General features: G+C 28.5%; 1 protein-coding gene across 1 annotated transcript; it reads right to left on the bottom strand.

The window, feature by feature from the left end:
- Nucleotides 1-2620: 2620 nt before the first annotated feature.
- Nucleotides 2621-9195, bottom strand: LOC113377570 (ceramide glucosyltransferase). Its single transcript, XM_026617932.1, has 7 exons — nt 8814-9195; nt 8598-8739; nt 6168-6273; nt 5801-5902; nt 5608-5720; nt 3348-3803; nt 2621-3048 (listed from the first exon to the last, which is right to left on the bottom strand). The coding sequence occupies exons 1-7, from the start codon at nt 8909-8911 to the stop codon at nt 2869-2871; spliced, it is 1197 nt and encodes a 398-aa protein (XP_026473717.1). The 5' UTR covers nt 8912-9195; the 3' UTR covers nt 2621-2868.
- Nucleotides 9196-15658: the final 6463 nt, after the last annotated feature.

Raw genomic sequence — 15658 nt, 5'->3', positions numbered from 1 at the left:
CCACTAACAAGGATATGGACTAAATGCTATCCAGTGATGAACTGCAATGCTGGGCGCTTGCGGTTGATAACGTGCGCTGCCGGGTATTACCAGATCCAGCATTTTACAGCTAACATTATTAAATTTTTTAAACTACATTTTTTAAAAAATATAATAATATATTTTAATCCATGTATTTATTTTTAATGATTTTAGTATACTTACTATATTTATAATAAATAATATGCAATATTAATAATATACAATTTAAAATAATAATATTTTCAAAAAGCTGTCAGATTATGACTACAATGAACAACGTGATGTTTGAACTCTTTGGGTACCGCGTTTTTCAAATAGCATATAATATATGATATTGTTTATAATTATTAACAATTATTAATATGTTAATAAATAATCTGCAGTTTATTTTGGCAAAACAAAAAGATATAAAACCGAAAAGTAAATCATACAATATTATATTAATATTTCAATCATAGATTAATAAGCATGATTTAAATAGTTCAATTTTAAGATTTTTTTTAAATTAAGTTTTTATAATAAAACACATAAAAATTTACTTGTTTTTCAAATAATTTAGTTGGATTTAGTATTATATTTACTATAAATAATATGTAACAATAAAAATATATTATAAATATAATATAAATTAACTGTTAAATAAAAACATTATGATGTTTAGACACATTGGGTACACCATTCTCAAACTTAGCATATAATATATAATATTGTTTATAATTATTAACAATTAAAGTTTACTATATACTTTAAACCAAAAAGTAAATCTTACGATATAATTATATCAATAATTTATGCAAAAAGTTAATTGAAAATGAAAATACAAAGTAATCAATATTTAAAAAAAATGTTTTTGTAATATAATGCATGAAAATTTGCTAGTGTTTTTTAAATGATTTTGTGTTATACTTACAATAAACAATATGTAACAACAATAATATATAATTTATAATAATAATGATTTCAAAAAAAGCTGATCGAAAAAGCATTATGACAATTAACAAGGTAACATGTTAAATCTACAAATATTTACCTGTTGTTGTGGGATACACAAATATAATAAAATTACAAGTTTGGACTTCAAAGAACATATTTATCTTTGTCTTCGACACTGTCTTATTAATATATTGCTCTAAATTAAATTTTATTTATAACAAAGTAATTATACTTTACTTTTATTTCAAGTCGTTGTACATTTTTGAATTTTTTAAATGAACTAAAATTAATTACTGAGATTTTCTTTCCTTACTGAGCTTGGCAGAGGTCCGAAGTATCATAAAAATGCTAAAGGTAATTAGTACTATTATTACCATATTATTACATTAACCATGCAATTATTGATAAAGAAACAAGCAGATAAGAAGTTGTGAACAAAAGTTTATTATCAAAAAAATATATTACTTTTGTGTAAAAAGTACTACAAAACGAAATAACAAATACATATGTTTACAAAGTTAAAGAAATATACAAATTAAATAAAATATCGACTTAAATACATACAGAATCACATTTGATATTTTTGATAATGTACATAATATTTGTTCATTCATAATAATAAGTAATTTTATACAATCTAAACTTATCTATATAAATAAACAATTTTATTTCATACTACCTAAAATTACATTTTTGATTTTTAACTAGCAAATTAATTACAAATGGTTAATACTTTAAATTCTTTTTTAGCTTATAAGCTATTGACTTCTGAAGTACTCTGCTTATTTCTAACTGTTTTATAAATTTTATTTTGCAACTTTCTATATTATTTTGAAAAGCAGCAAACCAAAAATTGCCAAACATATGTAAAAAATATAATGAAACGTCAAAATAACTAATAGATAAAGAGGAAACTGGCTATTTACAACTCAAAGTCTTAAGTATATTATGTTTACTGATACAAATGAGTTTTAAATGTAATATTTTTACATAAATGACACAATGAATTTTGAGATTATGATATATATGTATTTCATGTTACATTTATAATGTGGAGTTTGTGTCCACAATTTGAGATTCATATTTTAAAAAATATCACATATAACGGGAATTTCAAACGTATGGCAGGAAATAAGATTATTGCTCATCAATCAAATATAAAATACAATACATACATCGATTTCCTTATACCTAAGTATCTGAAATTACAAATCGGGTAAAAATTACAGTAATGATATGTGTTAAAATCACCTAAAGAGTACATGTAAAAAGTTGCATGAGCTTGAAATTTGAGCAATTCATTACTTCAGATTTAAACATTTCTTCATAAAAAACAAGGATTCATAAAAATTATTGATATGATATTTTGGTGTTTAAATAAATATAAATCATAAATATTATACTATGAATTCCCTAACATATTTTTAATTAAGATCACTTTCTCATTAAGTAAATTACATAAAAATAAATGCTTACATATAAGCAAACTTGAAATTCATTTTTTAATTAATATTGAATATTTCATTTCAAGGTGGATTTCAAAAACATTGAAGATTAACCAGAATAGCTAATTGATCATTTTTTTGTAATTGAAAAATATTTAGATTTTCAATAAACAAAAGAAAATCAAAATATATGGAAATTGTTTCAGAAGTAAACAAATTAATTATAGCTGTCACAATGAATCGATGACCCAGTTTAGTAAATGGTGCAATACAAGTTCATGTTGTAATAATATATCAAATATATTAATGACAATTATAAAGTTGCCCAACATACTCATATAATTCATTTCTTGCAAACCTAAACCCAGCAGGATATCATATGGTTACTTAATATAATTAATTATCACGTAAATATAATGCAATACGAGCATTATAGTTCTCAATTTTATATAATATTACTTATTAATGCTTAAGATTTGATTTTAGTTTTGATTTCACGAGCTAGTCCACCCCACGATAATTTGTAGACCCTAGATCTCCATCTTATAGCAGGATTCCATAAAGAATGTAAAAACAAATAAGGACCACTGCACTCTCGAAATAACCAACCAACTACATAATCAAACTTATTGAAAGGTAAGGATCCATTCTGCAAAAAAAAATTGATTATTTTTAGTCCTTAATTTGAAAATTGTATGCCATTTTAAACATCTGATAAAAATTAGACAAGTGTTCATTTAGAAATAAAAATCATATCACTGGTACACATTACTAGTACATGGAATTATGAATTATCTAGCAATTATATTATATAGATTTAATTTAAAAATTCAGTAAAGTTAAATTATATAATAATGTAAATTAAATTTGAGTTAAATTGTAATTTTAAACCAATATGAGTTACATAAAATATCTACAACTTGTCAACTTTTTCACAATATTACTAACCTGAACTATTGTTAAGATTATCCAATCCAATATGAACCACACTAAAATATGAATCAAATAAAAAACTAATGAGTCCCAACCGAATAATAAATTAACTGCCCACGAAGCACAAGCTCCAAGAACCATGCATTCCGCCATCGGCTCCAGCAGAATCATGACTGGTAACATAGCTATCCTCAGTTTAGCCCACCTAGCTAACCTGGCTTGAAAACTTGTGATGTCACAAAAGCCAGAATTTTGCCAAGCGGGTTGACTACTAACACAGATTTTCCATCCTCGGTCAGTGAAAGATTTGGCAATGAAAAAATCTTCTGCTAAATAGCAGCTAAACGATTTAATGCCGCCCACTTCGTCAATTAATGATTTCCTCATGAGGGCTGACATACCAGTATGGCAGTTAATTCCTAACAGGTCCGCTGCAAGGTAGATTCTGGATTGCACTGTACCGAAGTATATCTGAGAAAAATAACGTAGCTATAAGATGAATTATATAGATATAAGTATAAAAATAAATTATACAGATATAAGATATAAACTAGTTGTGTATGGCATTGTTAGATATACAGATCCAAGCTCTATGCATCAAAAGTCATTCTTATGCCTAACGAAATTAAGTAAAATCATAAATAACTAGTGGTGTATGGCATTGTGCCTTAAGGGGGTATTCTACTGTAGAATTTTGAAAAAATCGAAAAAATCGAAAAAAATTTTTTTTCATATTTTCAAAGTTTAGTTATTCAAAAATAAGTCATTAAAAGGATTTTTCAAAATTACTATTATTTCCTGAGTTATAGCCGTTTTAGTGACGTGGCCTCGGTTCGGGTCCGACTTGTCTCAAAACTTTGAACGCGATTTTCTCGGAACTACTTTTTTCGAGCTGGCGGTAAGGATATCTCGAGTTCTAATGAACCGATTTACTTCAAATTTGGAGAGGATCTTCTCTATACATCGCTTTATCGTATGGACCTTGCCCAAAACTATAACTTTTTATTTAGTATTTTTAAAAAATTCAGAATTGTTAAAAAAACATGAAAATTTTTTTTTTTTTTCAAACTGCCGCCATTCAAACAAAAAAAAATTTTCTAACTTATCCAAGGTTCATACGATAGCGGCATCTATTATAATTAAGAATCCATCTATTTTTTATGTTTCAAATCACCAGGAGGGTTGGAATCATGTATGCCAGAATACCCTCTTTTTTTGGGAACCCCCACTTTGACTGCTCATAACTTTGTGAATTTTAATTTTTTTTTTTTAATAATTTTTTTATGTAATAATAAAATATCAATAAACAAATGATAAAAAAATCGATAGGAAAAATATTATTTGTTTCCTTTATACGGCGCTTCAAAAACCGGGCGAAATTCATGACTCTACAGTAGAATACCCCCTTAAGGCAATTTGCAGAAACTTCCGTAACAAAATGTTCGAGGAATATTAAATGTTTTGAAATAAATTATTATAAATACTGTAACACTGTCTAATATTTATTTATAAGAATTATATAAACTTAACTGCAAAGTAAAAATTATTCATTTAAAGCATATAAGTGAGCTTTAAAACTTAGCCAGAATTAAAATTAAAATCCTATGGGAAGTTAATTAATTAAATAAGTCAAATCATATAAAAAAATGTAGCATATTGACATGAGCCTTGTTATAATGATATAATTGTAATGAGGGCTTGTAGAATAAACAAATATACTTTTTTTTTTCACACTTATTACAAATTATCAAATTATTATGTGGGAGCATTTATGAATTTGTGTTATGACCCTTTTCATAATATTTAAAAAAAATAATATTATGATTGAATATAGAAATAGTGATTTGTTTTCATTTTAACACAAAAATAATTATGAATTTTAAGTAAATGCTTATGGTAAAAATTCTTAAGGGGGCGTCCATCAATCACGTGAGCGAGTTTTTAAGGATTTTTAGACCCCCCCTCTCCCTTGGTGATATTCAAAATTACCCCCCCTCCCCCACCAAGCATCACATGTATTTTTAGTTATGTAAAAAAACTGTAAAATTTCTGATTTTTTTTGAAAATGTTTGAAGTTTTTTATAAAAAATAGTAAAATGAATACACATGATATCTTGCTATACCCCTCCCTCCCCCACGTGATATTTCGTGATTTTTTATCAAACCCCCCCTTCCCCTAAAAACCTCACGTGATTAATGGACGCCCCCTAAATACAAGATAGAATTTTTATATTTATCATTATATGTACTTTACATAAATAGCAAATAAACAAACCTTTTCAAAAGTAGCAGCAAAACCATCTCTGTCACAAGTGAATGGCATCTGATGTACAAGGCCAACACCTTCTGTCATATGCATTACCATATCTAATAGTGTATCTTCTTTCACTATAAATAATGAATAAATGATTATATAATAATGGAAGTTTCAGAAAACAATTAAATATATATTTAAAAAATGCACTCACTTCTTAAACCACTATCGGATATCATAACCAACTCATGTTTGGCTGCTTCAAAACCAGGGTTCATGTTATTGATCTTTGGATTTACACCTACGTCAGAACCACCTAAAAACAAAAGTTTAGTTATAAATAATGCACTTGTAGTGAAGAACAAATAATTGTCATAAACATGACAAAGAAACCATTACATAACATAATTTTTTTAAATACATTTGGAAATTTTAAAACCTTAGCAGTAAACAAAGTCTCTAACCAAAAGTTATTGCAAAATCATTTTTTAACTAGTAATAAACATCAAAACTGATAACTTGTTTCGTGAAAGCATGTAAAACTATATTCCAAAGATAATATTCATAAATTCTATCACTACCTATGAATAATTGAGCATCAACAACAGGATATTTCTCCATGAGCTTTCTGACTAACATTATCGCAGGATCGCTATCATCTTCAACGCAAAATAATAGTTCAAATTGCTGAAAATAAATAATTATTAGATATTTATTTGCAATACAATTATATTGTAATGGTACATTAAATAATTACAGAATTAGTATTAAACTAATATGTTAATAATTATGAGAATAAATAGATAACTATAGAGATAAATAGATAACTATATAGATGAAGAGTATGATTTAAGACAAAACTTATATGAAGATATATAAAAACATCATATAAATAATAGGAGTTATTAGTCACTGTGAAGATTATCGAGTTGTGTACAATAAACAAAACTTTAAAGAAAAAAGAAATCAGATCAAACATGTTAAAAGAAAGAATTTTAATATGAGATCTATTAATAAAGAAAATAATTATTAGAAAAAATACAAAGAAGTTGCAGAAGTGTAGAAAGAAAATGTTTAAGGTACATTCTTCTGCCTTTGCCATTATCACTTTAGAGAAATTTAATTACTGCACTTTTAAATACTTGCATACGCTGTAATTATTAGAAGAGTGAAAAGCAACAACAGACATAAAAATAGAAAAATGTGTTAAATGGTTGAGTAACTTGTGGGAGTTAAATTTCTCAAGATGTCCTTAGTCTTGCAACTTACTGAATACTAAAAATATAATATAAAAATTATTAAAACTACCTGGACCAGGTTCACAAATATACACTAATACAACTATAAAATTAGGAAAATTCGTTTAATATGGATGGTAGCAATAAACCTTGTCCATTTCTTAGAAAAGATAAATGGATTTACAACCAAAATAAAATTTGATGCAATAATCAGTTTTCTTCTATATTGAAAGAGATTTATAATAATAATAGAATTAAAAGGTTTGAATTTATTAAGGCTATTTTAGAAAGAATACTTAATAGGCGAGCATAGCTCACTTAGTGGCGTGTTCGATTCACATGACAGAGATCTTTGGATCAAATCCTGTCAATGACTTAGAATTTATGAAAAAAAAATATGTGTAGTTAATTTGAAATTTAATAAAATTGTATTTGTTAAGTTAAAATTGAATGAAAATTAAGAAAAATAGGAATTACAGAATTCGAATAGCTGAATTGTAGTAAGAGTAAGAAGAAAAAAATGTTAGAATTTGCTGATACTAAAAAAGAAGAAAGAAAAAAAAAGTGTATTGAAGATTGAAGTGGGAAGTAGAATGAAAATGAAGAAGTTGAATGGAATTAGAAATTTGATATAAAAAAAAATGAACTAATATCCAGTGCCTACATGATGTAAATAATATTGTAATTATATAAATATTTAACACTTTCGGGATGGCACCGATTTCAAAACAATATACTTTACCGGCTGTATACTTGATTTCATTGTGTATGTTATGCAATTTGTTTGATAAAAATTTGTGGTCATTGAAGGACATACATTTATAATATTAATTTATTTTTGATCATTTTATAAAGAATGGTGACGTTCAAAACAATTTCCAAAATGCATAGCTGGTTGATTTTGACATGTTTTACAATAAAATGTTGTTCGCCGCCTTCCTCCTGATGCTTTTCTGTAAGAACAGACAATACAATCCCTTTTTCTATCACTCGCATTTAGAATATGCCACCGATTAGTCAGTGTTTTTGGTCATTTTTTGCTGCCATAATGGTATATTTTTTCTATTATATTGTCTAATAATTCATTTATAAAATATAAAGTAAAATAATCTATTGGATGTCTTATATTGCTTGGTATTTGTAGTCGGGGTGTTTGTTGATCGTAAAATTTGTCTGTATGAATGTCTATTTGAAACTCATCTTCACTACTGCTCAATTCACAAAATTTACCAGTCGTTTTGCCATATTTAAAAGCGCTTGGTCGTTTTAAGTATTAAAAAAAGACCATATAGCAAAGAAAAAGGCTAAAAATACTACTAAAATAACTTAAAATTATTTTCAAAATATAATACTGTTTATCACTGCTATATGTAATTTATTCAGCTTTTCGATGCAAACTGAATCATTGTTTATAAAATAGCCTGTGCCTCACAGAGTATGTTTGTCCACTGAGGTGGACAGCCGTCCCCAAAGTGTTAAAATGAATTCTTAACAACAATGATAATTCAAATATTTCAAAGGAATCCTTAACAGGATAATTAAAAATAGCGCCAAAAATGTCTGTTAATACTGTTTCACAGATAAAATGATATAATAGGTTGTCAAATATCTCCCTTCCGCCTTTTTGTATTATAAACCAAGAGCAAAAAAGCGGAAAGGAGATATTTGACAACCTAATACTATAGGTAGAACAAAATTTAAATGATTAATATGGACAGGAGAGGGAAAATGAGTAGAATAAAAAATACAAAAATTAATTTATTTATTACTTACTGTTGGATACGTCATAGTAAAGAATGTTTCTAAGTTTGTATACAAATTTGGATCGACACCCATTAATGGTTTTATTATGGATATATTCGGTACAGGTACTTCAGAGTCACGTTCTGTAATTTTCTTGTGTAGCTTGCATTTTCTACAAAACACACAGCACATGTAATAAACTAGTAAAAGTGAAACTACCGTTCTATTAAATAACATTATATTTACCCGCCAATGATTGCCAGAAGATGTATGACCCATAAGCCGCACCAAAAAACAAAAAAGGTGATAGCTATCCCATACAAGGAATAGATCATGGGTCCCATATTCGATATTTCATTTCGATTTATATCTTTTTACCATTAGGTACTAGTTTAAAGGTGAATAAATTAGCCAGGCTGCAATGCAAAAAATTCACAATCAAGGCCCGAATACGTCTGTCGGCGAACACATATTTAGAAATAGATCTATAATCGATTATCACACGCGAAAACAGTCATTGTTATAACATTTTTCTTTTACTTTCGGCAATAATAGTAACGAATGCGGCAAACAACACATCAACACAAGTGCACTTGTCAAACAAGTAACACCGAATACCTTCAACGTACGAACGTGCGCATAGAGGCGCAGAGAGCGACTGTCGCCCGAACGAGTATCACTGCAGTACGAGAGTGTTGCCAGATATTGCGCTTACGCGAAACTTCGAAACTACGAAAATCCGAAAATCCGAAACTCGGCTCAATGCTCAAAGTAAGTTTGAATTAATTAATAGAATTAACTAGCTGTAAGTGGAATTCTGTCTTAAGGCAATTAGGGCATCGTGCCTTAAGGCAAATTGCTGAAACTTCCCGTACCAAAAATTATTATTTTTTTTAAAAACGATTAACATTTTTGAAAAAAAATTACTTCGAAAAAATAAGTTTTTAGAGAAACTATAAATTGGACAAAAAATTACTTTTTTTTGAAAAAAAAAATTTTTTTTTTAAATTTTAAAAAAAAAAAAAATTTTTTTAAATTTTTTTGTTTTGAAAAAAAAATGTTTTCTTTATTTTGACATATTTTGGAAGATCTGAACTTGTTTTTCAAAGCAATCGTGCTGCTTTAACTGCATAGAGACAAAATATAAAGCGCGTAAGCGCGGCGTCGCTGTCTAACGGGTAAACATTGATACGGAACCCATAGGAAAATAAACAAAATTTATACTTATTGTTAAAATCTCTATAAAATATCTGAAAATTTGATGTGCATATGTCTAATGATCATTTTTGACCGCCAAATGGCATTTTTTTCTACTTTTTTCGTTAGATCTCCGAAACCGCTAGACCTGCCTTTATGAAAATATGATCAATTCTTTACCTTGTCAATACAAGTAAAATGTTTTTTGAATTATTAAAATCGGACGCTCTGTTCTCTTAAAAACTGAGTTACCGTTTTCGGCACTTTTTGCCCCGTATCTCCGGAACGGCTAGACCTGCCTTTGCCAAAAACTAATCAGCACGTCTCCTTATCAATACGAATCGAATGCTTTTTGAATTATTCAAATCGGTTGATCCGTGTTCCCGAAATCGTCGACGAAAATTTGTATCCGCACATACATACACACACGCACACACACACACACACACACACACACACACACACACACATACATACATCCATTTTTTCTAAGGTATGCCAAAATGTTCAGAAACCTCTGAAACGTAAAGATATATAAAAATTTTCATTTTCGATTTTTTTGCGATTACTATAACTTACCCTACGGGAAGTTAATTAATTAATTACATTATATTCTTTATTAATTATCAAATCTTATGTATTAATTTATGTATTTTGTAATATCTCATTCATATGTTAAACTTCGAAACTCCGCTCAATGCTCAAAGTTCAAATTAATTATAAGAATTAATTAATTAAGTACATTATATTTTTTATTAATTATCACATCTTATGTATTAATTTATGTATTTTGTAATATCTTATTCATATGTTAAACTTCGAAACTCCGCTCAATGCTCAAAGTTCAAACTAATTAATTACATTTTTTTAAATTACAGTTTATTAATTATCTCAACTTATGTGCTAATTTATTTATTTTTTTGAGTGCTACTTACTGATTTTATCATCTCATTAATGTGTTAAATTCTGTATTTATTAACTTCCCGTAGGGTAAGTTATAGTAATCGTTCAAAAATCGAAATTGAAAATTTTTACATTTCTCGACGTTTTGAAGGTTTCTGAACATTTTGGCATACCTCAGAAAAAATGGATGTGTGTGTGTATGGATACAAATTTTCGTCGACGATTTCGGGAACACCGATCAACCGATCTGAATAATTCAAAAAACATTCGATTCCTATTGATAAGGAGACGTGCTGATTAGTTTTTGAGTAAGGCAGGTCTAGCCCTAGACAATCTAGCCGTTACGAAGATACGGGGCAAAAAGTGCCAAAAACGGTAATTCAGTTTTTAAGAGAACGGAGCGTCCGATTTGAATAACTCAAAAAACATTTTACTTGTATTTACAAGATGAAGAACTGATTGAATTTTTTGGAAGGCAGGTCCAGCGGTTGTGGACTCTCAATAAAAATAAGTTAAAAAAATGTCATTTGGCGGCCAAAAATGTTTATTGGACATATGTATATCAAATTATCAGATATTTTATACAGATTTTAATAATGTGTACGCATTTTGTGTAATTTTTTTGGGTTCCGTACCAAGATTTTTAATTACGGTACGGGAGGTTCCAGCAATTTGCCTTAAGGCAAGCACAATGCCATCCACCCTACTAGTTCATTAATTATCTCATCTTATGTGTGAATAAATTTCATTTTTTGAGTGCTACTTACCAATTTTACTATCTTATTCATGTGTTAAATTCTGTATTTAACTTCCCGTAGGGTAAGTTATAGTAATGGGCCAAAAATCGAAAATGAAAAATTTTGCATATCTTTACGTTTCAGAGATTTCTGAACATTTTGGCATACCTCAGAAAAAATGGACGTTGTGTGTATGTGTGGAGACAATATTTGGTCGACGATTTCGGGCGTACGGATTATCCGATTTGAATGGTTTAACTAGCTGTAAGTGGAATTCTGTCTTAAGGCAATTAGGGCATCGTGCCTTAAGGCAAATTGCTGGAACTTCCCGTACCAAAAATTATTTTTTTTTTAAAACGATTAACATTTTTGAAAAAAAATTACTTTGAAAAAATAAGATTTTTGAGAAACTATAAATTGGACAAAAAATTAGTTTTTTTTGAAAAAAAAAATTTTTTAAAATTTTTTTTTTTTTTTTTTTTTTTTTTTTTTTAATTTTTTTTTTCTTTATTTTGACATATTGTGGAAGATCTGAACTTTTTTTTCAAAGCAATCGTACTGCTTTAACTACATAGAGACAAAATATAAAGCGCGTAAGCGCCGCGTCGCTGTCTAACGCATAAGCATTGGTACGGAACCGATAGGAATGTTAACAAAATGTATACTTATTGCTAAAATCTCTATAAAATGTCTGATAATTTGATGTGCATATGTCTAATGATCATTTTTGACCGCCAAATGGCTCATTTTTTTACTTTTTCCTCTATATCTCCGAAACCGCTGGACCTACCTTCATGAAAGTTGTATCGATTCTTTATCTTGTCAATACAATAAAATAAAACGTTTTCTTAAAAACTGAGTTACCGTTTTCGGAACTTTTTGCCCCGTATCTTCGGAACGGCTTGACCTGCCTTTGCCAAAAACTAATCAGCACGTCTCCTTATCAATACGAATCGAATGTTTTTTGAATTATTCAAATCGGTTGATCCGTGTTCCCGAAATCGTCGACGAAAATTTGTATCCGCACATACATACACACACATACATACATACACACACACATACATACACACACACACACACACACACACACACACATACATCCATTTTTTCTAAGGTATGCCAAAATGTTCAGAAACCTCTGAAACGTAAAGATATATAAAAAATTTCATTTTCGATTTTTTTGCGATTACTATAACTTGCCCTACGGGAAGTTAAAAAACATTCGATTCCTAGTGATGAAGACGTGCCGATTAGTTTTTGAAGAAGACAGGTTTCGTATCTATGTTTATCCGTTAGACTGCGACGTGGCGATTGTCGAAAAAGTTCAATTTCAAAATTTTCAAAAAATTCCAAAATATAAAAAATCTTTTTTTTTTAAATTTCAGAATTCAAAAAAAAGTTTAAAAAAATTTTTTGCCGTAAATCGACGTTTTCTCAAAAACGGCTGGACCGATTTCAAACATTTAAAAGCCATTTGATGTATCTCGATGAGGAATAGCGTTTGTGCGACTATCGACCGAGCCGTTTCTTTATAAATCGCAGAAAAGTGAAAAAAATTTCGTCCACGTTTTAGCCCGCAATTCTGAATCCATTTTGAAAATTCAAAAACAGTTCGAAAGATATTGGTTGGAAATCGACCTGATTAGTTTTTGGTAAAGATCGGCCGGACCGTTTTCTTGTAATGAAGTGACGATTTTTATGAATTTGTTTTTGACGATAGATATCATAGTCTTATAGATCATACTAAAATATTACGGTCCTACGACAAGTCGTTTGATTTTAAAAATTCGTCAAAGTTTGCAAAAATTAGTATCGTTTTTTTTGGCGTTTGTCAAAATTAGAACTTTCATCGACGTTTGCTCACAACGGCCGAGCCGTTTCTTTGTAATTTGTGATTTGAAAAAAGTGTTAAACTTTTCGTCCACATTTAAGCTCATACTACCAAATCCATTTTAAAAAATCAAAAACTGTTCATAAGATATTAGTTGGAAATGATACTGATTAGTTTTAGGTGAAAATCTACTGAGCCGTTTTCTTGTAATTAACTGTTGAAAAGCCGATTTTTATAGAACTTTTTTGGTGAAATATATCATGGTCTTATAGAACTTACTGAAATACTACGGCCTTACGACAAGTAGTTTAATTTTAAAAATTCATCAAAGTTTGAGAAAATGAGTAGTTTTTTTGACGTTTGTTAAAATTAAAATTAGACGATTTACTTGGTATAACGATAGAGTACTTGGTCTTAATGAACATACTAAAACATTGAAGTCCTACGGAAACTGGTTCAATTATAAAAATTATTTATTTGTGAAAATTTGCTTTTAGAAAATACTCCGAGTTAACGTGTTCATTCGTTTTCAATAATGTGTAATAAATCCACTCGGAATATTTTTAATCACTCATAAATTAATTTATTTCTTATGGATTAAGTCGATTATTTACACATATCTGGAAGTTCATGTAACTTACCTCAATACAAAATACCAATACCAACTAGTTTACGGATATAGCTCATACATGTTGTATCTCAGTCAGATAATTATTACTCATTGTCAGACAAATCATCCGATATTTAATGAGGAAAAGTTTGATTGTTTACTCATTTTCGAAAATAGCATCTTATCACAAAGGCTATGTCTAATGCATTCATGTTTAGATTTATTTATATATTGTTTGCTTATTTATACACTTGTTGAATGATTTCTTGCTCTATTTCTATCAGTAAATTTATTTGATAATTAATTTATACCTGTATATTAATTAAAAAATCAATTAGTTAATTTAATTACCTATATATGTTTTATATATTTTCGTGGCGATGTTTATTTTTTTATTTTGCCTGTTATTTCATTAAAAATCAAGACCAAAAATGCCTAATATTTTATTCAAAACAGTTCATAAACATGCAATCAAATACCGCAACGAAATACCGTTATTTAGAAAATAAAATTCCAGGATTCAATTAGTATCCAATGACTATTCCTAACTATATGTATTCCAACAGTTATTTATATGTCTCAGATAGCGCTAAATAGACATTAAACACGTCCAAATGTCGATGTACAAAACTACCTTTTCGCATTCATTTGTACCGATAAAGTTTTTTGTCGATTTCTTTATCTATTTTACGATCAATTATCCATAATGTCCTTTTAGTCGTAGATGACTTCGTGCGCTACCAATTTCTTTTAATGCTTTTTTTCTCTCTGTTTAAATTAAACGGTATTTTTTGTTTTATGCAACGGGATTCCTTGTTCCTTTCTATTTTAACTCTTTAAGCTAATATATTGTTCAATTATAGTAAATCTATGAGTGGTGTTAAGAAAAGGACAACTGAAATTTGGTTAAGGTAATAAAATAAAACAGTTCATTTATCTTGTCTTTCGGTATACCGCATAAATCTTACCTGATGCAGACAAAAGCAACTAGGTGTAAGTAGCATTAAGCTTTGAGGCAAGTTGCTAGAAACTTTACGAGATGTGTATATAATCGATTAATCAATAAAAATTGGGATTTTGCAGCTTATAAAATTGTGACGATAGAATTTTGAAGTTTTGACATAGTCCATTATTCCAAACTTCAATGAATTTTTATAAATAAACTACTTTTTGTAGACCTTTAATACTTTAGGATGTTCGTTAAGACTATCATACAAAGTTTCATAAAAATCGTTGTTTTTTTTCCAACAATTAATTACCAGGAAACGGCCTACCTATCTTTACCAGAAACTAATTACCAAGATTCCTAAGTGATATTTTTGGAACAGTTTTTGAAATTTCAAAATGATTCAGTGGAGAATAAAGTATACATACACCATTGGTTTCAAATGGGTTCAGGGTTTCTGGACAAATTTTTTTGCACTTATTTGTTAATTACGAAAAAACGGCTTGGCCTATCGTCTTGCATAAACAGTCAATCGTCTTTGGCTTTCAAAAATCGTCTTCCAAAGGTCAAATTTTGTCCAAAAGGCACACACACTTTTAAATATACACCTAGTCCTTACTTTTTCTAATTTTGATGTCAAACGATTCAAATGACTGGAAACGCCAAAAAAACAAATTAGAAAATACGATTTTCTAGAAAAACCATAAACTTCTCCTTCGTGAAAATATTGATATTATTTTTTTTACATGTATGTATGTATATGTATTTAACATTTTACGAAATCTAGTTGCTATAAATAAATGAACACAAAATACATAAATAGTAAGTGCAGGTATTTTCATTTGCAGTTTTTGAAATTTCAAA

This window comes from Ctenocephalides felis, unplaced genomic scaffold, assembly GCF_003426905.1.
Source record: "Ctenocephalides felis isolate EL2017-DRISC unplaced genomic scaffold, ASM342690v1 CF-g0.4_SCAFFOLD_01886, whole genome shotgun sequence".
Taxonomy (NCBI): Eukaryota; Metazoa; Arthropoda; class Insecta; order Siphonaptera; family Pulicidae; genus Ctenocephalides; species Ctenocephalides felis.
Note: the sequence above shows the minus strand (reverse complement) of the source record. Positions and strands in the feature narration are given on the sequence as shown.